The sequence below is a fragment of the Stegodyphus dumicola genome, chromosome X1 (genome assembly GCF_044657685.1).
Source record: "Stegodyphus dumicola isolate Sdum_Otavi_A_Nest chromosome X1, ASM4465768v1".
NCBI lineage: Eukaryota > Metazoa > Arthropoda > Arachnida > Araneae > Eresidae > Stegodyphus > Stegodyphus dumicola.
In genome coordinates, this window is record NC_140780.1 from 33106824 (window position 1) to 33132786 (window position 25963).

At 32.0% G+C, this 25963-nt stretch overlaps 1 protein-coding gene across 3 annotated transcripts in view; it reads left to right on the forward strand.

Moving 5' to 3' along the window:
• The window catches only part of LOC118194556 (glutamate receptor-interacting protein 1-like), a 91811-nt gene extending 70085 nt beyond the window's left edge, over window positions 1-21726 (forward strand). For all 3 annotated transcript variants that reach the window (XM_085808509.1, XM_035365701.2, XM_085808508.1), the window contains exons 12-19: window positions 1342-1559; window positions 1679-1894; window positions 4594-4738; window positions 8995-9140; window positions 14476-14504; window positions 15233-15374; window positions 16129-16826; window positions 21044-21726. In XM_085808509.1, the coding sequence (XP_085664635.1) occupies window positions 1342-1559; window positions 1679-1894; window positions 4594-4738; window positions 8995-9140; window positions 14476-14504; window positions 15233-15374; window positions 16129-16826; window positions 21044-21280 (1831 nt within the window). In that variant the 3' untranslated portion in view covers window positions 21281-21726. The remainder of the gene's footprint in view (window positions 1-1341; window positions 1560-1678; window positions 1895-4593; window positions 4739-8994; window positions 9141-14475; window positions 14505-15232; window positions 15375-16128; window positions 16827-21043) is intronic.
• Window positions 21727-25963: the final 4237 nt, after the last annotated feature.

The window sequence follows — 25963 nt, forward strand, 5'->3', positions numbered from 1 at the left end:
AAACTGAGAAACTTTCATGAATTGTTACTGTTCCTTTTAAGCTTTACTGAATCTTAATCCAATACTTAAAACAGCCTACTCTTTTCCATTTTTGTAATGCTCCTGGTAGTGTTATTAGCACACCTGATTTACATTAAATGCTCCAATATTTAATCATTTGTTCATTGTATCAAACTGTATATGTTGTGCAGATTGTAAGTTTATTGGATGCTCTGTTCTTAGTGTGTATCATTTTGGATGGCAGTAGTGTATATTAAATATGCAATCGTTGCCCAGACGGTATAATGGTTAGGGAAGCCTACTATGGCACCGAAGGTCTAGGATTCAAATCCCGGAGAAGACATGGATGTTTGTAAATGTATAGTGTCAGTGCGGCATTGCAGCACTTTAAATATACGATGAGCCTAAAGTCCTCTCGTGTAGATTGGTGGAAGGGGAGAGGGGTGGGAGACCCCCTGATTCCCCTGGGGTACTCTTCCACAAAATTGCGGGTGCAAAATAGAAGTCCAACCTCTCTTCAGAGTAGGTTCTGGCAACCATTGTTCCATGTAATATGGACAAGACAACAGCAAATATGCAATCCAGCTTTCATATTATTCTGTTACAAGTTATGTTACATTTTCTGGTGACAAACAGTAGCGTTGCTAGAGTGGGGCAAGGGAGGACGTCTGTCTCCGGGTGCAGCATTCAGGGGGCAGCAAATTGACGTTACAAAATTTTAGAATAAAATGTTTTTCATTCTTGGCCTACAGAAAGGGGCGCAAAATCTTCAATTGTCCCTGGGTGCTAAAAACACTAGCTACGCCTCTGGTGACAAAGCTACATTCACAGATTCCCCCCAAAAAAGATCTGGGTTTGTTTGGACAGTGCTGTAACTCTGAACCTTATGAATAAGCAAGAGATATCTATATAAATACACTCAGTAGTTTTACATGGAGGTTCATTTAAAAAGAAAAATAGAAAAAGAATTTTGATTGCAGATTTGCAGAAGGGAATTTAAATTTTTTTTGCTTTTTGTAAAATAAAAATCTAGCTTATTGAATGCAAAGACTCAAGCAATTAGGAAAATAATATTCTTTATCTGATTATTGCTAAATTCTGGTCTTTGACTGATCTTGGAGATCCCAACATTAAAATTGTGAAATATGTGTTGAAAATGTGCCATCTTCAGAATTTCAGATTTACATCTGCATATAACTATATTTAATGAGCGTGCAGTTGAGAATGTTAACTATTTGTTTCTAGGAATTTTCCCCTTTCTTAATTTACTAACATTATTAGTTTGTTGAAATGTGGACAAGGTTCATCATTTAAAAATATTTTTATGCTTTTTCCCTCCAGATCAGGTGCTCTGCAGGTGGGAGATAGGATTTTGGCAGTAAATGGAGAAAGTACAGAAGGGATATCCTTAGATGAAGTAACAAACATGATTGCCAATTCTCATCCCCGTGTAAACTTAATAACCGAATTTGATGTTGCCGAAGCTGTTGTCCCTAGTAGTGGAACATTCATTGTTAAATTGGTGAAAAGAGATGCAGATATTGGCATCTCTGTAACAGGTACTCTTTCTTCTTTTATTTATAAGTTGATTTTGTATTTTTTACAGTTTTTAAATGTGTATTATGTATGCAGTTGTATTAAACTTTTGTAATATACACCTTTTTTTTTTTAAATTCAGCACCAAGGAATAGGCAGGTTGGAGAACCACTAATTATTTCAGATATAAAAAAAGGTAGCGTAGCTCATCGAACAGGCTCAATTCAACCAGGTGATAAGTTATTAGCTATAAATTCACTGAGAACAGAGAACTGCACTGTAGAAGATGTTACTGCAGTCTTGCTGACATGTACTGACATTGTAAAGCTACGAATTCGCAAAGATGAAACGTTTTCAGGTATACTTTATCATTCCATGTTTCTTTAGTTTAAGTGATAAAATGGAAGAATATTTCTCTTTATTTTCAAGATAAATGTTTGAAAGTGTCACAACATTTGATTAAAATGTCCACCAATTGTCAAATCAGTGATCAAAATGTTTTTCATTAAAAATTCTTGCTAATGCTGTACTATATATTTTTCACATTGTTTAAACTTATTTAATATGAATCATGTTCCATGTAATTTGACATATGGTTTATGTGTATCTCTGTCTGTTTGCACTATTTTTGATACTGCTTAACTGCTTTGATGAAATATTTAATGTATGCAATATTTATGCAGATATGTTATGTTGCAATTTTGCTTTTATTGTTTTTTTCCCCCCATGTGTTCTATTAGTCACGCCGTTTTTGTCTTGAACACCTTATCTTCCTCATTTGCTGATTTAGGGCCTGATTAAGACATTCTGAGGCCTTATACAGTATTTTTTTAGCACCCTTAATGCCAATTTTCTTTCCTTTCCTGGGGATGGGGCTTGAGGCATTATAGGTTGATTTTGACTTTTCTTAAAATCTAGGGTCTTAGGTCCAGACCTTGGGTGCTGAGGCAGTATCCTGAGCATGTTAGTCTTGTATCTCCATGCCATATCCTGAGCATGCTTATATAGATAATTGAAGATCCTCCTTGCCCAACTGTTTGGAATAGCTATTAAATAACTTTCTCACAGCTGTTTGCTCACCTGTGTCAAAGATAAGACTTTTGAATACGGGTAGCTTGATTCAAGTTTTTATCTTGGCAAACAAGCTGGTTAGATGAGTATTTTCTTGGTTTTCCCTTTGTGCAATGTTAATAGCCAATTTCACCAGAACGTTCGTCATGAAGGTTCTTCTCTCATAGGTAGATAACTTATGTGTGTTTTGCCATAGCTAAATAGTTTTAACAGCTATTTAGTTCATTACATTATTTTCGAATATTGTTGATCTCTGATAAGAGTGATGATTTTTGACAGTGCATGTTAGCTGATGCCTTTGCTTGGTACTAACTGTGAACAAAATAGTAAACCACCTATTGCAAGAAATCTTTCTTTCAATTTACCATACATCTGGATGGAAATTCTCAGTAGTAGACCTATCCATCAGAATGTAATAAGAATGCAGAAACTTAATGGAGCCATTCATTCCAGCTTCCATGGATAAAGTAGACGGGCCGCTTGGAAACGCTCCTATTTTACTTATGTTAGAATGTGGTTTTAGCATGTCAGCTTAGAACATCTTACTTCGTTTTTAACAAAAAATTAGATGGAATGGGTAATAAAAATTCACTTTAACTGATAGACCGTTTGCTTGATAGGAAATAATGAGATTGTCAAATATCAGATTCACATTAAATGAAGTTTTCTGTTTGTTATCTGTGATATATTAAATTTACCTGTAATAATTTAGAACTTTCTGGACTCGATTTCTATCTGAACTTCAAGTTTCTTCTTTTTAGTCCAAAGGGGCTTTGTCCCTGAAGGATTATTGTTTTTGTTTTGCGTCGATTCACTACAAATGGTGAATGACTTTTCAAACTGTTGCCAAAAAGTATTATCGCCCTGTGTTATATTTAAAGAAATTAAATATTGAAAAATCTGCATAAATGTATGTATATTTCTTGCATTGTGATAAAACAACGGTATTTAAAGCCATCGAATTTTGAATGACGTAATCCTCCTACGAATATGAGCATGTGGAAGACCAAGTTTGAAATTTGGAATTTGTTTTATTATCGGTTACCTATTTTGTAAAACTTTAAAACGAATTTTTGATTAACAAAGTGAAGGATTTCAAAGTGAGCAATGGCGGCATTGTACAGAAAAAACATTTTTATCTCTAGCGTGCGAGTCTCTGTATCGGAAATTCTAAAGGATATGCTAATTTTAAAACTATTTTGCGTTACTGCTGTTGAACTGATTTTTATGGTTTTAAGTGCAAAGAACGTGATATTTAATAAATAAATGTAACACACAAAATGTTAAAAAAATGCCCCTTTGGACACAATTTAAAATCTGAAATCTGAAACATTTCAGATTTTCTTTATATATATGTGTGTGTGTGTGATGTTTCGGCATCAAAGTTCAGGCATGGTTTTTGCAGAGTAGTAAGGCTAATCCAAATGAAGAGGGAAGTTGATTTAGCTTTAATGTTACATCTTTATTCCATAGCTTTTATTCAATTTTTACCGTAGATCATGCTTTACTTCATATGAAATTCTCTAAATCACATATTCAATAGTAGTTTAAACCAAATATGACTAAAGTTAAACTTTATGCATCATTACTATTTCTAACAAAGGAAAGATAGATCAAGCAGCAGCAAGATGTATAGCACAAGAGAGGAGAGGCGAGCTTCTGATGCAAAATGGCGCACATTCGTTATTTATAGTAGCGATTATGTAATAGGCTAGCAAATTCTAGAAGGTACTGGTCTAAGGGGAAGATCCTGAATTGGAGAAAGTTAATTAAAGGTTGCATGTTCGCGAAGAGCAAAGCCATTGTATTTTTTTAAATTTTACATATATGTATATATATATATATATATTTTGCATGAAATGTCTAGAAAATTTAATCCCCCCCTCTTTGGAAGAGATAAAAGAGAACTTTGTATGTTGTATGCTAGCATATCGAGCTTATAGTTTGTTAATATTTTTTATATTAATTGGAATGATATTTTTTTAGAAGATCCAGATGCTACTTGTGCTATTGTATATACAGTTGAACTTGTAAGGCATGGAGGTCCTTTGGGGATTACTGTGTCCGGAACGAAAGAGCCCTTTGATCCTATATTCATATCAGGCCTCACTGAAAATGGATTAGCTGAAAGGCATGTGATAGTTTATAATAATTAAGTCTAAACTTTGGCTTTCTCATTGGCTAGGTGATATTATAGCATAGATTCTTCACAAATTTTGTTACTTAGAAACTCCCAAGAAATTACTGAAGTTCATAGGAGAAATTTTTTTTCACACTTTTATTTAGTATTTTTAAGTATTACTTTTTTTTTTTTATTTTCCAGAGTTAATCATACCTAATTTGTAATTAATTTCTTTAAAAATTTTTCCTTTTGTAAAAATGAAATTTAATATCGTGAAGTATGTGTATGGATTTGTTACTTCTGTTTGAAAGGTGCTTTATTTTTTGCTTAAAATTTGTTTTATGTTATTATTCGCTCTTTATAAAATTAAACTTATTATTTTTATTTTGTTTAGTTTAATAAAAGATAATTTAGATTAATACATGTGAGGTCGTTTTGGTTGTTGCATAAAAGTTTTTTGCCATCAATGATTAAGGCCAAAGGGTACTTTTGCTGTGATCATGTGAGTCATCATGCCGTAGCCAGAAAGGTTCCAATTCATCATGTTGTGATGAGCTTTAGCATTAGCAGAGTAGCCATCAACATTGGTATTCACTGTTGCCATCTATTGGCAATCATTACCATTAACAAATGCAAAGCAGCAGTCTCCAACAAGAATTACCAAACATAAATGGCACCAATAGACCAAACCAGATCGCATGGCATTGACATCTGCACTGCTGCTACCACATACGTAAAAGAAGCATGCAAATTTGGTAAAATTTAACCGAGCTTGCCATTAATTTTAGATCTTTTTTAAAATTTTAAACAAATGTCATACAGATCCTCCCTTTTTTTAAGCGAAGTTTTCAGCATCATTAGGGCAGATTTCTGAATATAAAATACCCAACATTAAAATAAACGAAAGAAAACAATATATGATGCAATATCTATTGAGAAAAGTTTGAAAGGGAAACAGAAGACAAAATTAAGAAGTACAGATTTTTAGTGCTTTTGGCAGAGTACATTAAGAATTAATCTTTAACTAAATAAATTTTGATGCATGGCTACAAAGAAATTTAATGGAATAGCTAGAAGCATTTTTGGATAATTTTGGCTGAAAATATCTTATATAGTAGTTAACCCCAATATTATTAGCTGCAAAATATTTAATAGTTTATTTTTTTAAGTTGCTGTAAGGTTCTTTTTGTTTGTAAATTTGACAACTTAATTTGACTAATAAATGTTAAACCACTCTAAGAAAGAATATTATACTTAGTAAGTCTAAAATATGGATGCACTGTAGATGTAGTTTGTTACTGTGCACTGTAGATGAGACATTTCAAACTCAATACTTCATAATTGGCCAAATAGTCATCATTTTACAATATTGTGAGCCATAAGAAAAAAGACATTTTCAGTCTTACAGATGTATTTAAAAAGTGAGTAGCTACATAAAATCTTATCTGATGTTGCAATTCTTTAAAATGAGGACTAACATACAGAAATCCTGGTAGTAGATGGATGCCTAATATTTCTTACCTGACATATGACATCTTTATTTCTTGCAAATAGCTTTCAAATTCGTGAAGGCATGTTGCTTACTCTAGCAATTTTCAGAAGCCAGATGAATGTGTGTTAACTTAAATCTCATTGGGGATTTGTTCCCTTTTGTATGTGAGAAAAGCTATTCACAGTGCTGAACATGGAAATCATGTATACAGTAAACTATTCATAATGCTGAACATGGAAATCATGTATACAATAAACTATTCATAATGCTGAACATGGAAATCAGATATAGAATTTTTGACTTTTGGAAACAATACAGACAGATTTGTACTATTGAGGAATATCCACTTAACTGAATTTTTGTTTTGCAGTTAAGTTGCACTAAATGTCTGTTAATACCATCTGTGAATGGACTGATATTTTTTCAGCATCAGTTAATAAAATGTTTTCATAAAGAGATCGTTGTGAGTCCTTCTTAGCTCTAGAGCGTGGATATTTGCCATGATGTGGGGAAGAATTCCAATTTTCATTAGTATATTATGATCACATACTATTTGTTATTTTCTTAGGGTGAACCAAGGGCCACAGACATGGGAATGCTTTTTCTGTGGCATGAAGGGCAGCATGTTTGCTGTAGACAGAAGTGATAAATGCTGTATTAAACTTAATTTTTTTTTCACTTCAAATAAGACTCATTTACCTGAGCTTGTATCATTAGCCGAAATAATGCTAAAATGCCACAGGAAGTTAGAGTTATAATATAGGCATTCCAGAATGACTGAGGCCATCAGTCTAAAAGATGATTTGAGTGCAGTATTCTTGTTGCTGAATGCAGGAAAGTGGAAAAAGTGATTGTTTTCAGAGGAAATATTCAGAAAACCTCCTGTCTTGTGAACTGCTTAGCATTTAAAATTATAAGCAGGTAGAGACAGTAAAGTGAGTCTGGTTGGTATTACTGGGTATTGTTCTTGATTTCGAAGATAGATTTTTTGATAGCAATACCTCAGTTTCCAATAACAGAGGTCCACCATAGCCAAGCAGTAAAATTGCTGAGCACTGATAGTATTGTCTGGGGTTTGAATCCTGTGAAATGAGCTTGCTGCATGGGCACTTTCATGGTTTTCTCCATGTGTAATGTTATATGAGCCAGTTTCCTTAGAAAGTCCTCCGTGAAGTTATTCGCAAATAATATTTAGCCATATTTCTTAGTAATCGTGAGAATTCCAGAGGAACTCAAATTTGATACAAGGTCTTTACTGTTTTAAGATTGAGCAAGAAATTTTATGAATAGAAGGAAAATGATTTGCTTATTATAGTTAGAAAATGTAAAAAGAAGTTTTTTATGTAGAGTACAAGTGCATTAAAAAAGCTAATATTGTTTAGATGATAAATATCAAGCAAGATGCTCACTAATGCTTATGTGGACAAGACTACTGAAAATTTGGCTTAGGTTCAGATTCCAGCAATGAGCTGATTATGCATATGTTTTTATCATTTTAATGTATATACAATTTATTTTTCTTGGAAAGGTCTTCCAGAAAGTCATCCTTTCTTTTAAATAGCCAGTCTGCTTGTGCTTTGCTGTAATCAACTAAATGAACAAGCACAAGATCTCCTTGCAGCAAGCTGTTTACAAGGAATCTGCAAAGAGTACTTTTTGCATAAGTTGATCGCACAAAATGAATGAAAGTAATTAAGTCTATAACAGAAGATAAAAAATAATTAAATTAACTCTTTAATTTATTTAATTAAATAATCACCTTTGAAAATCGTATAAAATTTTTGTTTAGATAAAGTATTTATCGTAAGAAAACTTTTTTGGTATGATACTCATGAATGTTTTCAGAAGAAGCAGACAGTGCTTGAGAAGTAGTAAATTAAAATAAAAAAAAAAATTACGTAAGTACTCTGCAAATGATTCAAGCTAGGTCTTTGTCTGGGAGGGGGAATTAAAGTAACAGGGAAAAAAGTCAAAAGCTTCTACACTTCTATAAAACTTGGGTTAGATTTCCAGGAAAAATGTGCAACATTATTTTGAAATTCTTAAATATTTTATTCAACAAACCTTGCTGATATGTGAACATTACTTCAATTCTTCAGTTTTTAATACATATTTTCCCCCACGTAATGCAGCTTTACAGTAGCTAATTGGTTGAAACCAACGAATATTTATAGTTTTAGGTCCCATTGCGTAGCTGTTGCATACTTTGCTGTGATGAATTCCAATCTGCTCACCTATCGAGTCTCGAAATTATTTGATAACAAAATAAAGTATATATTAACATAGCGAGAGAAAATGAGATTATCTTGGGCTGTTAGTTAAATACTGAATTTAGCACTTCAGAAAGTTGACTGAATAATTTTAATGTGAAACGTGTTCTTTCAACTGCTGATGTAAAAAATTATTTTTGGCTGCATTCATGTTTTAATATCTGTAAATAAATTCATTCAAAAAGCTACTCTACAGTTGTAAACAAAAATGGTGTATTATTAATTATGATTTGCATTTGAAAGGCAAAGTTTTAAATACTTTTTTCTGCATCTTAGGATTATTACAAGATTTATGATGTAGTCCTATGTTCTAATGGCATGTGTATACTTTATTTTTTAACAATAAAAACTCATTTCATCTTTATTCTCTTTCCATGTACTTTTCATTTGAATGTTAAGAAATTAACGCCATTTTGAATTGTTGGATGCTTGTATTTTAATTTTTATTTAAATTTTAACACCAAGTTATTATCTTCGTTTTCTCTTTGTTCCTTGAAACATAGAACTGGTGCCTTGCATGTTGGTGACAGAATTTTAGCAATAAATGGAAACAGCTTAAGAGGGAAGACACTAAATGAGGCAATATGCATTTTACAGACATGTGGTGATGCTGTTACTCTCAAAATTTCAAAGTGTCCATGTCCTGAAAGTAAGTTCTAAATTTTATTGCTTGAATGCTATCATATTATGAAGTCAAGTATGTTCAGTAGTTTTCGGTAAATATTTTTGAGCATTTAAAATTTATGGGAAAACCTTATATTTTTAGCATAGCTTTGAAACAGTGTTACTTTTTTTTTATAAATTCATTAATTTTGGGAAATTGTTTTCGAATAAAAATACTTTATATATCAGAAAGTAGAGCAAAATTTTGGTTCAAAAATGTAATTCATTCCTGAAGTTTGTTCATGATCTGAAATGTTCATAAATAAACTATTTGTCCTACAAGTATTAATTTGAATTTGATTATTCCATTCCTGAACATGGAAGATTTCGTATTTAACCTTTGCCACATTACGTTTTGCACAAGTTGATTGCACAAAGTGAGTGAAAATAATTAAATCTAAAGCAGAAGAAGATAAAAACAAAATTAAATAAATTAAGACTTATATGTACAAAAGAGGTTTGATATCATAAGTGGAAATTGATGTGGGAAATGTATTACTGTTTGAATGATGAGTCCCTTTCCTTAAAAATGTCAGGTAACTGCCTTTCTGGAGCATGTGCTTTTATCTTTTCTTTGTCATTTAGTGGCACATGACCTTGCTTAAGACTCAGTGGTCCTCTGAATCACTCAAAATTTCTTTAGCTTCATTTGTTTTTAACTACATTTTAAAATGTTTCTGAAATGAAAGATGACATCATAATTGAAAATGCTTAGGCTGTAGCTTGCTTCTGCTTTATCAGGATCATATCTTTATATAAAAACTTTGTACTTACCTCATTTTCCTCAAATTTCATTGATCAAATATCTAGGATAATCTTCCCTGCCTTCCTCTAACAACATTTCCTCCCCCTTCACTTTTTGGTGCTGCTTCTGTGTTCTTCCAGTTCTTCTATCTTGAGCTCTTTTTTTTATTCTCTCACGTCATCTTCATTGTTAACTTTAACCCATGGTTCTGCTTTGAAATGCAATATCATAGATAACAAATATGTCCTAAATTTCAGAGTGCTAAAAGCCTCTGCCTGCAACACTATCTGGCTGTAATTTATCTAGGTGAATTCGTGGTCCTGTAAGTCTACTGCTAGGCATTTTTAATGGGAGCTAAGCAAAAGAAAGTAGTAAAATATAGTTTCAAAGAGTACTTGAGTGTTAATTTGTTTACCTCAAAACATGTTTGAAAATCATTTTTGCCAGCTTGAATATGTCTTGAGACTCTGCCATCTGAAATGTTTCAGATAATTTATTAGTGAAGGCTTGTTCATGCTGAAAGGTGTTTGTAATCCAAGGTTAAGTTACAAGTCCAAGGTTAAGTAATCCAAGTTTTCTGCTTTATACACAGACATTTGAATATCTTTTGCACATAAATTGCAAGACTGTTATTGAAATAAGGACCTGATTCCTGAATGATTTTTCAGGTTTCAAGGTGAACACTCATGAAGTATGTTTCAAAATTAGAGAATAATAAACTTACAAAATGTAATGAATAGCACAACTGTTCAAGTATGTTTAGTATGCTAATTTTGCTGATGTTCAATGAATAATGTTTGTTGGAGCACAGTTCTACATAGAAAATAATTACATTTAGTGTGTAATTTTGTAACAAATCTTTGCTTATCCTTTTTAGCTTACTTTTACTCCAAAGGTAGGCAGGGTCGAGAAGTCACTTATACTTCAGAAGAAATTAATGCTTATGAATTTAATATGGAATGTGATGTCCCCTGACTTATACATATATATCACTATGTGTTCTCATGCTAGCAATAATACTGCTAAGCAGAGTTTGAGGAATTAAGTTCCATTCCTCCCACAGTATAGTCTTCAGGACATTTACATATCTGGAAGGAGGACATCTCTGTGCAACTGGTTTTCCAAGGTAGTCCCATAAGTTCTCTATCTTGTTAAGATCAGGAGATTTTGCTGGCCATAATATTTGTTCAATTTCTTCTCCTACAAGAAATTCATCAATGAAGATTTTTGGATGAGAACAAGAAGTATCATCTATAAATAAAACATCTAATCCACATGCAACTCTGAAAAGCCTTATATAAGATTCTAAGAAATCATCTCGATATCTTTGGTTGGTCACAGGTCCACTGCTGAAACCATTTAAGGGTGTACATCTGATGATCATTATGTCTCCTATTGCCATCATGCATGTATTACAGAAAGGATAATATTCTAAGCTCTGAACTAAACTGCTGAGCAGTAGACTTCTTGTTACGATGGGCAGTTATTGGCAGATATCAATCTTACAAAGCAATTGTTATTTATTATGACCTCGGCTAGGCCTCCTTTAAACAGTACCAGCTTTCTAAAATTGTTTCCATAGGATAGAGACCATCTTGAAATATTCATACGTCTCTTTGTTTCTAAGATTGCCCTTCTTTTAAATGGCCAATTATTTGTCTCTTCACATTTTCTTCTAAATAATACTTAGGAGCCACAACAAACCGTTTAAGGACTTATACAGTGAATAAAGCGCTATATTTTCAGGAACTCGCTCAGATATTGACTTTGCACAGTCTTGATTCATTGTCAGATGATTTACATATCAGAGCCTGTAATGAACGAATTTGTATATCAGAAACCGTTTGATCTCTTTTAATCAGATAATGCTAGTTAGGCTCACCTTTCACACATTCCCTGCAAAAATGTATTACATTGATTGGATATTTCATGGACTATCATTATTTAGCCACAAGTATAGTTCACGGTATATGGAGTTGGCCATTTCTGCAGTCAAAAATTTGATTAATCTACTCATGTACATGTCACTAACATCCAGGTTTTGCCAAAAGTTTAATTGTACAATTGTTAAAATGGCAAAGATAAGTAAAAATTTTTATTAAAATTATTCATTGCAATTACTAGTGTTTGTTGTTGAAATATCAATAATATAGAATTTAGATATTTGAATAGTGGGTACTTTAAAATAGCTTCAGAGGCACCATGTTGCTGACCCCTCAGACTGTGTAGGAAGTCATTTCTTGAATGTCTACAGTTATGACATTACCTAGATTTATCAATTATGCAATGTTATAGTTGGACTGGATTAATCATTAAGCAAAAGAAGTGTGTTCTTGTGCATTGAAGGACAGGGAAAAGAATTTTCTTTTACTCTATTTTCTGTGGACCTTGTGGTGAAAGGAGTGTGTCAGTGATGTAGCTGTAAAACTGGTGAACACGAGTAGTTCAACATGGCCTCAAATCCTGGCTAATGCATGGGAGTTTTTATTTCTCTATGTGTATGAATACAAGTCAATTTTCATGAAAAAGTTCTCCATAAAAGCATACCTTCTCTTAGGCAAATAGCCATTTTCTGCTTTATCATACTGTAAGTATTAGTACCCACTTGGAAATCATGCAGATAAATGAATAGATAATGGTACCAAATGTCAATTTACCAGACAGCTCAAACTTGCCAATCTGATCAGAAAGAAGGTACTTAATGATGGGCATGCATCACAAATACATCTTAATTTCAGATAAAAGTTTCATGTAAACTTTTATGAATTTGCTGATAAAATAGCAAGGGGGATGTGAGTTATACAAAAATTGTGTCCTTTTTTATAAATTAAAAAGTAAAGTGCAGTGCAAAGTCACTTTTATCATCTGGTGCTGTTTGTAGGTATTATTAAGGCTGCTAAAGCCTGATTGACATTACCCTGAGGATATGAATTCTCAATTTCTAGAATCTTTAGTTGTTTAATTTGTATGCATCACAAGTTCAATATAACAAAAAAAAAAAAAAAAAAAAAAAAAAAAAGCAAAAGCAAGATTCAGTTCATGATGCACTTTTCTGCACTAGTTAATTGCTGCAGTAAAATTGTAGCAGATTAATTATACTATACAACAGGCTTTAATGCCTTATTTCTTCGTATAGAAGCAGGTCTGTTTTATAAAATTAGTGTTGAGGATTATGATCAGTGATTTCACAGTTGTATAAAATAGTTAAGTATGTAAGTGTCAAATTCAAATGTTTGCCTAAATACTATCCTAGATGTATGAAGAAAATCCAGATTTCATAGTTGTACTCCAGGAAGAAATTTCTTTGTTAGTAAGAAGAATTGGAATATGTCTTTTGTTTGACAGAAAATATCCAAATGAAAACTCGGATCTTTGAAAAAAATAATTTTTATAAATATGTTTACGTTCAGTATTGGATGATGATTGGATGATGCGAAATTATGAATCATGGAGATGGGTCTGTCTGGTTTTAACTGTAATACTTCTATTTTCAGAGATCACTAGATTATCAATAGAATCCTTGATCGTAATATGTATCTTGTAATATTAAGAAATGACAAGATCATGTCTTAAAACTGAATCTGAATTGAGACCGTGTTTGTGCTGATAACAATCCTAGCTTTGAATGTGGGCTCATAAGAGCATCCTGAATTATATTTCTACCATAGTCATAATCAGATCTTAACTCGATTAAGCACTTGCCTTAGTGTGTTATAATTTACATGACATTTTAGGTCAGAGATTAAGATCATGGACGATTTGCAGCAGAAATTTTAAAATAGCTCTTTATGATGAATGATTGAATACTGAAAAGTCCACAACAACAGAATTGCTATACTTTGATGGCTGTAAGACTTTAAGAGTTTACAGGTTATTAATGGAACTGAGTAAAATACAATTTGAAGAAAATTATTGTTTAACTTTCAAAAATGCAAAAGTCGTGCGTTATGACTTTTTTTAACCCTCAAAGATGAAAAATGTAACATTTTTATTTTTTAGTAACTTTACTTTCAGTATGTTTTAAATGCAATGCTAAAATGTTTTACAGTTTCAGCATTGAAATCAATTTAACATTCATGATTTTTAATTTGTCTCTGATAATTTTAAAGCAACATTTTTTGCTTATTATGTTTGATGTACGGATACTATTAACTTTTTTATTGTTATGTATCTTAAAAATTCTAAAGTATTTAACTAGAGATTTTTTTCTTTTTGAGTCCTTCAGGTGAGCCAACCCACTAGAAGAAGAGGTAAAAATTCTATTAATGTACGGAAAAGGCATAATATTTAAATATTAACTTGTTTTCACTTTTACCCATTTTATCTGTCTTTTTAATTTTATACATAAATGTATGAAAATTAAAAATGAAAATAAATCAGCTAGAAAACTACCAGTGCAATTTTCATACTATGTGAATTTCAGTATGAGATAATAATATCTCTTTTATTTGAATTTTTCTATGCTGTGTTTAATACATTTGAATAACTGAAGATTAAGAAAAAAAGGATAAGATTAGTTCTAATTGTTTTCTGATATTTTGTGTGAAATTTCATTCTTCTTTCTGCTTTGTTCTAGAATTAGAAGATGAAGATTCAAAATCTAAGGTATGGCCAGTTATTTAACATTAAATAATACAGTTTTACATGATTTAAATTGAAGTAGTACTATAATCAAGACTTTCCTGGATAATTTTTTATTCATTTAAAAAATATTTTAATAAAATCGTGCATAGCCTATGAGAAATCTTAATATTTTCAAAATTTATATAAGCACACAATAAAATAAAAAAAAAAGTATTCACATGTACTGTATTCATAATGCTGAAAAAAATATGTACTGTAGTTTTACACATTGTTTTACTGATTGTTATGTAAATATAACTGCTGCTGATGATAAAATATACTTAATACAGTTTTTTTAACTAGATAAGTACTATTTTTATTTATAGGGGGCTTAGATTAGCTTAAGTACTATGGTATAGACTAATATTGCTGCCTGAGCCCTTGTAAGGCTTGTAATTTTAGAATGATTAGAAGCATTAAATGTAATAATAATGCATTAATATAGATTTTCAAGTTTCTTAGGGAAATTAGATTAGCTGTTGAGCTGATTTTCTTTTTTAAAAAATCAGTTTCATAAAATGTAAACACGTAAAAATAAATTTATTGTTAAGTTCTACATTTATGCTGTATGATGTTAAAAAAAAAAAAACAGATGTTTTGAAATTTTTAGCTAATTTACATGTTTCAGTGATGTAATGATTGCCTATGAACTTTTTTTAATCTTTGTCAGTAGCACTGTGTATACTTACATGTAATTTCATATGTTCTAGTGCATCCACTGTGTTCCAGATAACCCATTGAAGTCATTCAATACTCCACAGCCTAGTATAGACAGTGCTGTTGATTCATGGGATAGTTGCAATCCTGGCTTATCAGTTGTGGGCAATGCACAAATTAAACCTGATTTGTGTGGTAAGCTGATGGAAGTATTTATATTTTATGTAATTATGTAACATAAACATATTAAAAGCATGTAGTCTGATTCTTCAGATTACACATCAGCTCTAGAGTTTTATTAGTTTTATTTATTTTCCATGTAATGATTGTAAGAGCATCTTCTTCCATGATTATTTAGTGATGAATCTTACTTTTGTCTCAAAACTTATTTTATTATGAACGGATACTTGGATTTTTTACCCACTTCAATATTTGTATGCAGTCTATTTGAAAAATGACCTGATCCATAATTTAGGGGAAAAAATAGCTGCAAAGTCTTAGTAGTTTGTTATTTGGCTGTAATTTTATGGATATTTGTATGTTAAAAAGTACAATCTATTGTCTGGAAATTGCCGTAAATATTTTATTCATATTATGAACTTCCATTTGTAATAGGCTAAAAAAATTTTTTTTCATTTAGTTTATTGAAGCTATATTATACCATTAAGTTATGTCTGGCCATTGTACTAAAATGTTTTATGAAAGGTACTTTGCCTAAATGGCTGGCTTCAAGCATAAGCAACATAGGCAGCTGCCTAAGGCTCCAAATTTTGAATGGTGCTAAGTGAAGCAACAATTAAATAAATGCATTACTTGTTTTGGATTAGTGATATGTTTAATTTAGATGGAGTATTGTAAATGCTAAAGCCGGGCATATTTGCATGGAATGATTTTCCTGTAGTGATCAATTTAATTGTATTCAAGTGATTGAAAATACTTTTTTCTTTAGGTCATTCAGCCAGTGACAGTAATATTGCAGTGTTATATCACAGTGCCTGTGATCCAACAAAAGAAAAATTGATTGCAAGTAAAAGTGGGGAACAAACAACTTGGGAGCAAAAGACTCATAGATCAAATAGTTTTTCAGGAAGCTTTTCAGTTCCATCTGATGAAGAGAGAGAGAGTTGGCAGAAAGTGCTTGAAGATTTACAGACATGTGGTCAGTCACAGCTTCTGCGGCAAATAGAAAGAACAATATTAGGTTTTGATGAAAATGTTAATGAAGTAAAGTCGAGTTCTGAGGGATATTTGGACAATGTCCAGCAGAATGCTCATGGTACTTTATCAGAAAATAACTTGCAGGAGTTAAATTCTCAGATTGAACAATTAAATACTGACCTAAAAGACAATGAATGTGTTCAAAGACTTATAGAAAAAGCTCTAGAACATGAAAAGCACAAGGAGTATGCTTTAAGGCATAATGTAAGCAATGAACCTCTGAATTTTTATTGTAATTCAGCTGCATTTCCAGTACCATTACCTGTTGAGATAATTAAAGTCACCTTGTTTAAAGATCAAGTTTATGAAGATTTTGGTTTTAGTTTATCTGATGGCAAATACGAAAGTGGTGTTTATATTAACAGTATCAGACCTGGAGGTCCAGCTGATATGAGTGGTTTGATCAAGCCATTAGACAGGATACTGCAGGTAAATAAGCAATTATTTCCTTATTTTTTAATATACGTATCAGTAAAGTCATTTTTTATAATCAGTACTTCCCTTTTATTTGTTTTGAAATATTTTTCAAAATTTTTGATTGAGCAATTCATACTCATGCCAGAAAATGTTGTTACCCTTCAATTATGGAATAAAAATAAGCAAGACATAATACCAAACAGACAAAATTTTAAAAAATTTCAATTTTCGTTGATAATTGAAAGAAGAGAAATAAAACATCAAAATTAACTGGCAAAAGTCTTCAACTTATTTGATTACGTAAGGTCTTTGGAACATAAATTGGCCCACTGGTTAGTAAAAATGATAGATAATGGTGTGCAGTTACATATTTACAAAATGCTACCCATCTAGTATTTACCTCCTTGGGAAGGTTTAGGTAAAACCCTTTATTTGTAATATTCTCTTAGGTGAATGTAGTGTACGATTTTTGGAACTGTTTATGAATGAAAAATTTACAAATATTATTTATTACTGGAATTTATTATGGAATATTAATAGTAAAGTAACTCATAATTTTATTTCTTTTTGAATATCATTGGTTTTGGTGCAGTTTTGGATTCGAGTGATTTGAGTTATTGTGTATTTGCAGTTACCTACTTGGAAATATTGGAGTTTCAGTTAGTTTCATTATTTTAAAATTAGAAAGTCTGCTCTTGCCAAATATTCAAATGTTTTCATAAATATACATGCTTAAGGTCAAGGATAATCAACTTGTTGGTCATTATAAATAGATTGTCAAACTGTGTCAAATTGCTTAAATTTTATTACTGTCTTCTAACACTGGGTACGTCTTTGGTTGTTTTGGATAGATATTGAATAACATAAGCTGCACTTTGGTATCAGTTCTCATAAGACTGGTATCATATAGAAAGAAATATTTCTTCTTCCAATAACAGAAGTTAAAGCAACAGGAATCAGTATAATATTCATGAATTTGCAGGACTAGTTTTGAAGGTTTAAGTGTGAAACCACCTTCTTCAGTCGCAGAAATGAAAATGTTTGTACTTTGGTTTATTTAATTATGGCAGAGCACATGAGGGCTATCTGCCTAAGGGGAGAAATGCGCTGGTGGATAACTTTCTAAAGTAAACTGGCACGTATACATGTTGCACATTGGAAAATCAAGAAAACGCCCATGCAGCCAGCCCACTGGCCGAGATTCAAACTTCAAACTGAACTACAAGTGTTAAGCTATTTTACTGCTTGAAGTGAAAATGATGAAAGAGAATCCACCGATAAGACAAGGTGAATGAATGAGAGGAAGGAAGTCAAGTTGATGGCACCATCTACTGATGAAAAATGAAGACAACTGTGCAATATTTTCCTTAAAACTAAGAGTAAAGATGGATTGGAATAGGTATCATTAACTAAAACTGAAATATTTTTATGAATGCGGAATGTCTCTAAAAATTTGACTAATTGAATATGTTTCTTGAATAATTTTAGCTGCAGAAAAATAGAAAATATGATTTTCTAACCAATAGTATTGGGCAACAGAAGATTTATGGTTTTTTTTCCTTTATATGTGCCTTGTATTACTAAGTACAAAATTCTTAGGCTGTCTTACTGTGACCAATGTAAATTAAACCACATTGGCAAGATACATATATATATTCCAGGAGTTAAGATCCGGAATGAGGTCCTTAAATATGGAACTGCAAATTTTATCGACACAAGAGAAAATGACCCAAAAGATGAATTTCTGTGAAATAATGCAGTTTTATTGCTAATCCATGGAAAGAAAGGAATGACTACAAAATTTTCATAATCTTCTAAAACGAAAGTGTGCTTTTTGATCTTTTGACATAAGAATATTTTAACTGGCTGATCAATAATATTAGCTGAAAAGCCTATGCCAATAACAACTGCTTTTAAGTAATTTAGTTCTTTGTCAAAAGCATGGTATTGCTTGGTAGTGTATTTGAAGTGCATGGTATAATGGAGAATTGAAGCTAATTTGTGTAGTTCAATGATATGATTGGAAAGCAAACAAATAAAGGTTTACAGTAAACAGTAGTACTGAAGTTGGATATGTTGCACATGACCAAGATATCAAGGAGCGGACGAGAATCGAATGTCTGAAGTTCGAAAGTGAGCTTAAATAGAAGGATCAATAGAAGTCATTAATTGAAAGAACTTTAAGTCATCTTTATTACCATCAAACAGGGTAAAAGTATCATCAATACAGTGAAACCACATAGGGAAGTTTAAAATTTCAAATAATTTTGTTTCATAATGATGCATATAGATATTTGCAAGGCTAGTACTCAGAGGCCTTCTCATGGCTAGTCCCTCAATTTGGTTGTAATACTTATTTTGGAGGACAAAATGTGTTTGTTTCAGACAGAGTTGAGTAAAGGAAATAATCTCATCAATTTTAGTACAGGAGAAATGAAATTCCCAAAGTCTTGTTTCTAGACATCCAAGTGCACCTTTCATTGGAACAATAGTGAATAATAATTTTACATCAAAAGAAACCCTGATGAAATTCCTAGGGGAAGTCCTTTTTACTTTTTATAAACTCTATTGAATTTTTTAGGAAATAATAAGAATTCTTTAATCATTCCTTTCTTTCAACTGATTAACTATAAAAAATGCACGTATTTTACAGAAATTCAACTTTTGGGTCGTTTTCTCTTCTGATACAGCATTCCTTGCCAATGTGGTTTAGTTTACATTGGTCAAACTAAGAGAGCTATAAAATTTTGAGCTAAGGAACATGAGGCATATGTTAGGAAAAAAAAATAGACATAAATCTACTGCTGTCCAACACTGCTGGTAAGAAAAAAAACAAATTTTCCATTTTTCTGAAGCCAAAATTATTCCAAAACATTAGATTTTCTAGAGGTGTTTCACGTTCATAAAAAATTTTTCAGTTCTAATTTATGATCCCTCCTATCCATCTCTACTATCAGCTTTTAAGGAAATTGTTTCACAGTTGTTTTCATTTTGAGTATAGATGGCACCAGTAGCTTAATTTTCTTCTTGATATTTTTATTGCCTTATCTTTCCACTGGTGTGTCTTTTGTTCACTTTCACTTCTGCAGCTGAAGAAGGTTCTGTATTTAAATCTTTGAAACTAGCCCTGCAAATTTATGATTAAGCCGATTCCTTTTGCCGTTACTTTTCCAATAATTGTTATTCGGCATGTTATTTTAAAACAGAAGTTATGTTGAAAATGTACTCTCATGTTCAGAAAGTTTGTGAAAAATATTTGTAGTACTATTATGTTTGAAATGTAAAAAATTATTGCCTGATTATCGTGAAAGTAGCATCGTTGTGAAACTTACATGCTTGTGCCATTGCTTCCAACGTTTCTGGAAACATTAGTAGAAGGCCTCGTTTGGTATTTGTCTTAGATTGGTTATGGCATTAGTTTGAATAACTTGAATGATCTAAAAATATTAACATTATAAACTAATTTTCATAAGTAAACAGCTGGGTCAGAGAATGGGAAATCTGGCAAGTGGTTTTGACATGGTAGACGGCTGTTTCAGATATATGAGGGAGTTTTTTTGTTTTGTTTTTGCTTAAATGCTTTTTGTTTACTGCTCAAGTGGGATATTATGCTTAATAGTCCAAATCTGCTTTAATTTCTTATTCATTACAATGCAAACAACACTGTCATATAGGATATCACTTGATAAATTTCTTTTAAAGCACTCTGACAGTCAAATTTAGTTACTGAAAGTTTCATGCATGTGAATTTCCCATGTACTTTTTGAACATAGGACTATATCTGAAGATACTTGCCTTATCAGTTTGCATGTTCATTTAGAAAATAAGCTGTGGAGCTGATAAAATATTTTACTACTATATAGATTCAAACTTGACCCACAGTGTCAAGGCATTGAAAGTTATATAAATTATACATCCATGTTTGATATTAATATGAAATTATTCAATCTTAAAAGTGAATTTCAAAGAATGTTTTTGAATTATTATTAACATTATGTAAGTTTTTAATTCCTACATGTAATGTTTAAATTTTTCCTTAAAATTATATAATCTATACAAAGATGTGCACTTTAAATTGACATTGCGCTTGTAATATTCATCTTTTTGTTACTGTGATACAATTTATTGTGTTTGTACAACAATTTAAGCTTTTTTAAAATGCTTAAGCTTACTTCAAATTTATTAAAGGAAATCTGGAAGCAATTTATTTTCCAAATTTTGTTTTTCAGGTGAATAATGTGAAGACATATAATGCAGGTCTTATTGTTCCTTTAATTGCCTCATCTGGTGATAGCATTGATTTAGTCATCAGTCGCCCTGCATATGATTCTGAATCATCATCTGAGAGTACACTTGGTAGGACTGGTAATTATCACCCTTGGGCTGAACATGAAGGAGATAGAGAAGGCAGTTTATCTCCTTTTTCTCCAAGTTCACAAACACTGACACTTACGAAAACTCTGTAGAAGGAAGAGACCATCTAGCATGTACATAAAGCTGCTTATTCATATTACATCTGTGTTCCATTTTTTTCATATGTTAGTTGTAAAAGAAAAGTATTACAAATTTGAGATGTTGCTGGTACAACTTTAGCCTAAGATGTACATTCGTTACATAAACAGCATTTAATGTGCAGTTATGTATGTATATATTATGCATTCAGAGTCGTACTCTTTCACAAATCATATATAAATCAATGACATTTTTATTGTTGTCTTTATTACCTAAATATGAATTTTTTGATTAAGTTTAATTGTGGTTTGCAAAAGAAACATTTTGTTGATTTATTGCTAAGAGTATGGTTTATTTCTTGTGTAATTATTCTTGAAATTTTTTTAAAAATCTACTAGACATCTGTAAAAATGAATATATGTTCTAAATATGTAATTACCAATAAAATGTTTTATATGCATTCTGTTGTCATAGGTTATGTTGTTGGAAAAATATATATATATATCAGATAGCCCAAGATAATTCAAACTGAAAGAGTGAAGTCTCTCATGTCCAGTTCAGTTTATCTTGGACCACCTTCTGTAATTGTACTGACAATTTTGTAACTTTTGCTGTGCAAACATTTGGGTATAATATAAATAAGTAATTTGCTAATTTTCTGAATGCAGTAAAATTAAAATGTTGGGTAACTCAAGCTGCTGAATCTAATCTTGGGTGGCTATGCCTGTAAAAGAATGACAGTGGAAATTATTTGTTGGGAGGAGATCTTTGCCTACTTTCTTTTGTTTTGAGTTAAGAATTTCAAGATTTGTTAAATATCTTTGGTTTCTTAACCACAAAAGAATCAATGTGAGTGAGTTTAACATACAAAAATAAAATAAATATAAAATGTAGTTTGCAGGTATAATCACATTTTCAAAGAACTTTTAAAAATCTTTTTTGCAGAAATTATATTTTTAATTAGTTTTTGTTCTCAGTTACTTGTCGGCTTTTTATTGTAAAAGTGTAGTTATATATCCCTTTCCTTTTTAAGCTTTTTCCTTTTCCTTTTTTTGGCTTGAAATGTTTTTAAAAAATTGTTTGTAATCTTTCATTTTCATAAGGTTGCAAAATCCTTTTTTTAAAAGTTGGAAAAATTGCTGTATTAATAGAGATATGGATGTTCATTAATATTTTAATTAAAATTTTATACTCTCATTTTCTCTGGTAGCATAAACCGAGAACTCTCCGTAAGACATAAGCGAATTATTGCTATGTCTTGGAAATTTCAACAAAGACTGTGAAGGGTGTAAAAGAGTCTTTTATTTAACTCAGATAAAGCTTTACAGATGGCATTGCTTTTGCTTACAGAAACAGCTAGCATTTATGGCATAAATAAAAAATGTAATAAAGTCAAATTTACCTAAGTAAAATGCAGGTTAGCGCAAAGGCTAAATAGATAGAAAACATGCAACTGGTTTCAGTCTGATATCGGTGTGACAAGCCTGAAACCTTTATTTAAATACCATTATTTTTCTGTCTCATTTGAATATGCATGAACTGGTAATAGCATTCTGGCAAAAAAATGGAAAGTGAGAAAGACAGAAAAGCTAATTAATATAAAATAACTGGTTAATAAAAATAAATGATTGTTCTACAATTTTCAAATTGTAATTTGTATTGCTATAAGGCAGAACATTTGTAGAATTTTTTAAACATTTACATTATTAAAATTATTGTTTGTAGTCTTAAAATAACAGCTAACATTTTCCCCCCCTCTCCTTATTTTTGGCTATATAGTTATGAAGTTAGTATATCATACAATTCCTTTTTTTGCAGAGAAGTGTGTTTTTGTAGCAATATTTGAGATAAACTATTTGATTCTTAACTTGAAATGCATGTTTTTTTTGAAAAATATATTTTTTCTGGTTTTTTAGTTTTGCTTGTGATCAGTAAGTTCCATTTTAAAAGGATAAATGAAGATTGTGTATTCAAGTAATTCATTGCATTATTGAAATTTAGAGTATAATCCTACAGAAATTATTTTGGAGTAGTTCTGCTTGAACTCTCATTATAGTGACAAGAACATTAGGTTGCAAGAACATTAGTTTCTTGCTTTTGTTCAGAAATAAGAAGAGATCATCCGTGTGTTTGTGTATGCTTGTAGGTAAAGGGGAGAAGGAGTTGTAAAAGAAATTAAATGGGCCTTCTAGGGAAAAAGATGTCATTAAGAAAAATTTTTTCAGCAATCCTTAGTAGCTGTTAATGAGCTGCACCTCGTTTCTTGCCAGTATTTAGATAGCATGGATTGCAACAGTGCTTATCTCTTGGTTGAGCAGAATGTAAAGCGAAACTCTTTTCGAATTTCTAGAGTTATAAAACAAAGTTATGCTCTGCCGTTATTGAGTGTTATTTTCTTGCCACTGTATATATACGAGCCACTCGTATTTGACTTAGTAGAAGTCACTGGTGTTTATCTTTTCCCCAAAATATTGGCATAAGCAACAAGATTTGTAGGAATATGGAAAAAATATTTGAGTTGCAGAAAATGGAGAGAAGTTATTTCACTCGGCTTGTAAATGATAGCTATGAACATATTAATAAAGAAGATTATGATGCTATTCTTGAAGCAGAAACAAAGTTTCAAACTTTAAAGTGATGTTTGAGGAGTTGCAAAAATAGGATAGATTTGTATTAGAAGCTGACAAGACAGAAGAGGAACTTGAAATCGAAAGGAAGTTTGTGAAACAATATTCGAGTAATTATTTTAAGGTTAAAGCAGTTTTGTATATATAAAATAAACTAATGTTTATAATGTAAATATTTTGCAGAAACGAAAGTGTAAACTTCCGAAAACTGAGTTGAGGAAATTTAATGGAAACACTAGCGAATGGTTGTCCTTTTGGCTAGAGTATTACCGAGAGGTAGAAGTGATAAAAGTAAGATGGGAGGGGGGGGGAATAATAATCGAAGTTTATCAAATTAGACTCATTTGAGGATGTTGATCTTAAAGTTGATGACTGAAACATATAATGTTATTCTATTTCTGTTAATCGAATCTTGTGTTCCAGAAGAATTATCAAAATTTTGGCAGTGACAATCAACTGATGGTGCAGCAGATGATTGTCATGATGATTTAATAAAAGTTGTACAAAATCAAGTCGAAATTGAATGAAAAGTTTCAGGCGAAGTTACAGGTTTTAATTTTAAGAATAAAGCCTTTAAGGGGGGGACAACGAATTCGAAATTAAGTAAATAAATTGCTAGTGCTTGATTTATACATTATTAAAGAATATAAGTAATAAGTGTTTATTTTCTAATGTTAAACATAACGTGAATGTTTCAAAGCAAGTATGTCGCTGACAAGAAGATTGCATTATGTTGCTTTTGTTATCTAGAATTAAGGATGTAATGCCAAAAACTAAGGTTTCAGTGAAGTGTATATGTTCTAAGAGGACTTGTATAGTAATGTATGCAGAATAACATAGAACAAATAGTGATGATAACAATAAAGAGAAAAGTAATTCCGTTCATGGAAACAAGTTCCTCGAGTCAACTAACAAGAATTCACAATATGTTGATACATTACATTCAGTTTTTTTTTCTACTCCTGACGTTTATGAAAGGTCCGCGTTAGACATTTTGCCGTTTGATGCAATGTCTGTGATTCATGAGTTCTGCTGTCTTTGTGCCTGACTAAAATCTTAACATTTTGCCACCCCCAACTAATGCCGCCTCGGTTGCATGATTTCTGGTGCCAGTTCTGTATACACGTTATAAAGTTAACAGGTAGTAACATCAAGCATCACGTTTGTGCGCTAATTGCTACGGGATCCCAGAAATCATATTTTAAAAATTAAGATTAGCTGCCATGAAAGCTAAATTAGAATGAAAATTAAATAGAAAATATTCCTGTAAGTCAGAATGGAAGAAATATATGTATGAACAACTTCACTATTTGCAACTGATCTGGAAATCGCAGTTGAAAGTTGGTTATATGTGTAAAGATAATGTTATGCCTCGTGTTAAAAGGAGAAACTGCTACCAGCTTGTGTCGGAATTTGACGGCGGCCATCGTGGATTATCAAAACTACGGTTTATCATTCCCCGACGTTGCTATTCGTGTTGATCGGGGTTGTATGACTATCAGACGAATGTGTAATCGATGGTTCTAAGGGAAACATACTGAATTTCATGCAGGATCTCAGCGGCCCTGGGCTGCTAACGCCCGAGAGGACAGACGTGTTACCCTCTAGGCCTTGCGGGATTGTATTGTCACGCCCTTACTCTGAGTCAGGAGCTTGGCTTGCGTGCAAGACGACAGTGCCCATATGGATTGTTCGGCGGCGTCTGCAATACCACGGACTATTAGCACAGCTACTATTATAGCGGCATCCCCCGACGCTGCAGCAGAGACAGACACACCGGGTGAAGGACCTCCCACCGAGGTCCTCATTATACGGGACACATAAAGAGTTTGAAATATCCAACACCCGTGGGACTTCGTTCTCGCAGGCGCAACCCCGCAGTCCCCGTCCGGCTTTTACTAAGCATTGGCCAGAACGCTTCGTTGCTAATTTTAAAACGCTGTCACCTTGCCTCCGGGCACCACTCCATCGGCAAAACCACATTGTATTAAGGTGCTCTGTCCGCTTTGTCAGTCCCCGCCACGAAAACTGAATGGGGTCAAACCCCGGGGAACTCAGTCGACAAATGCA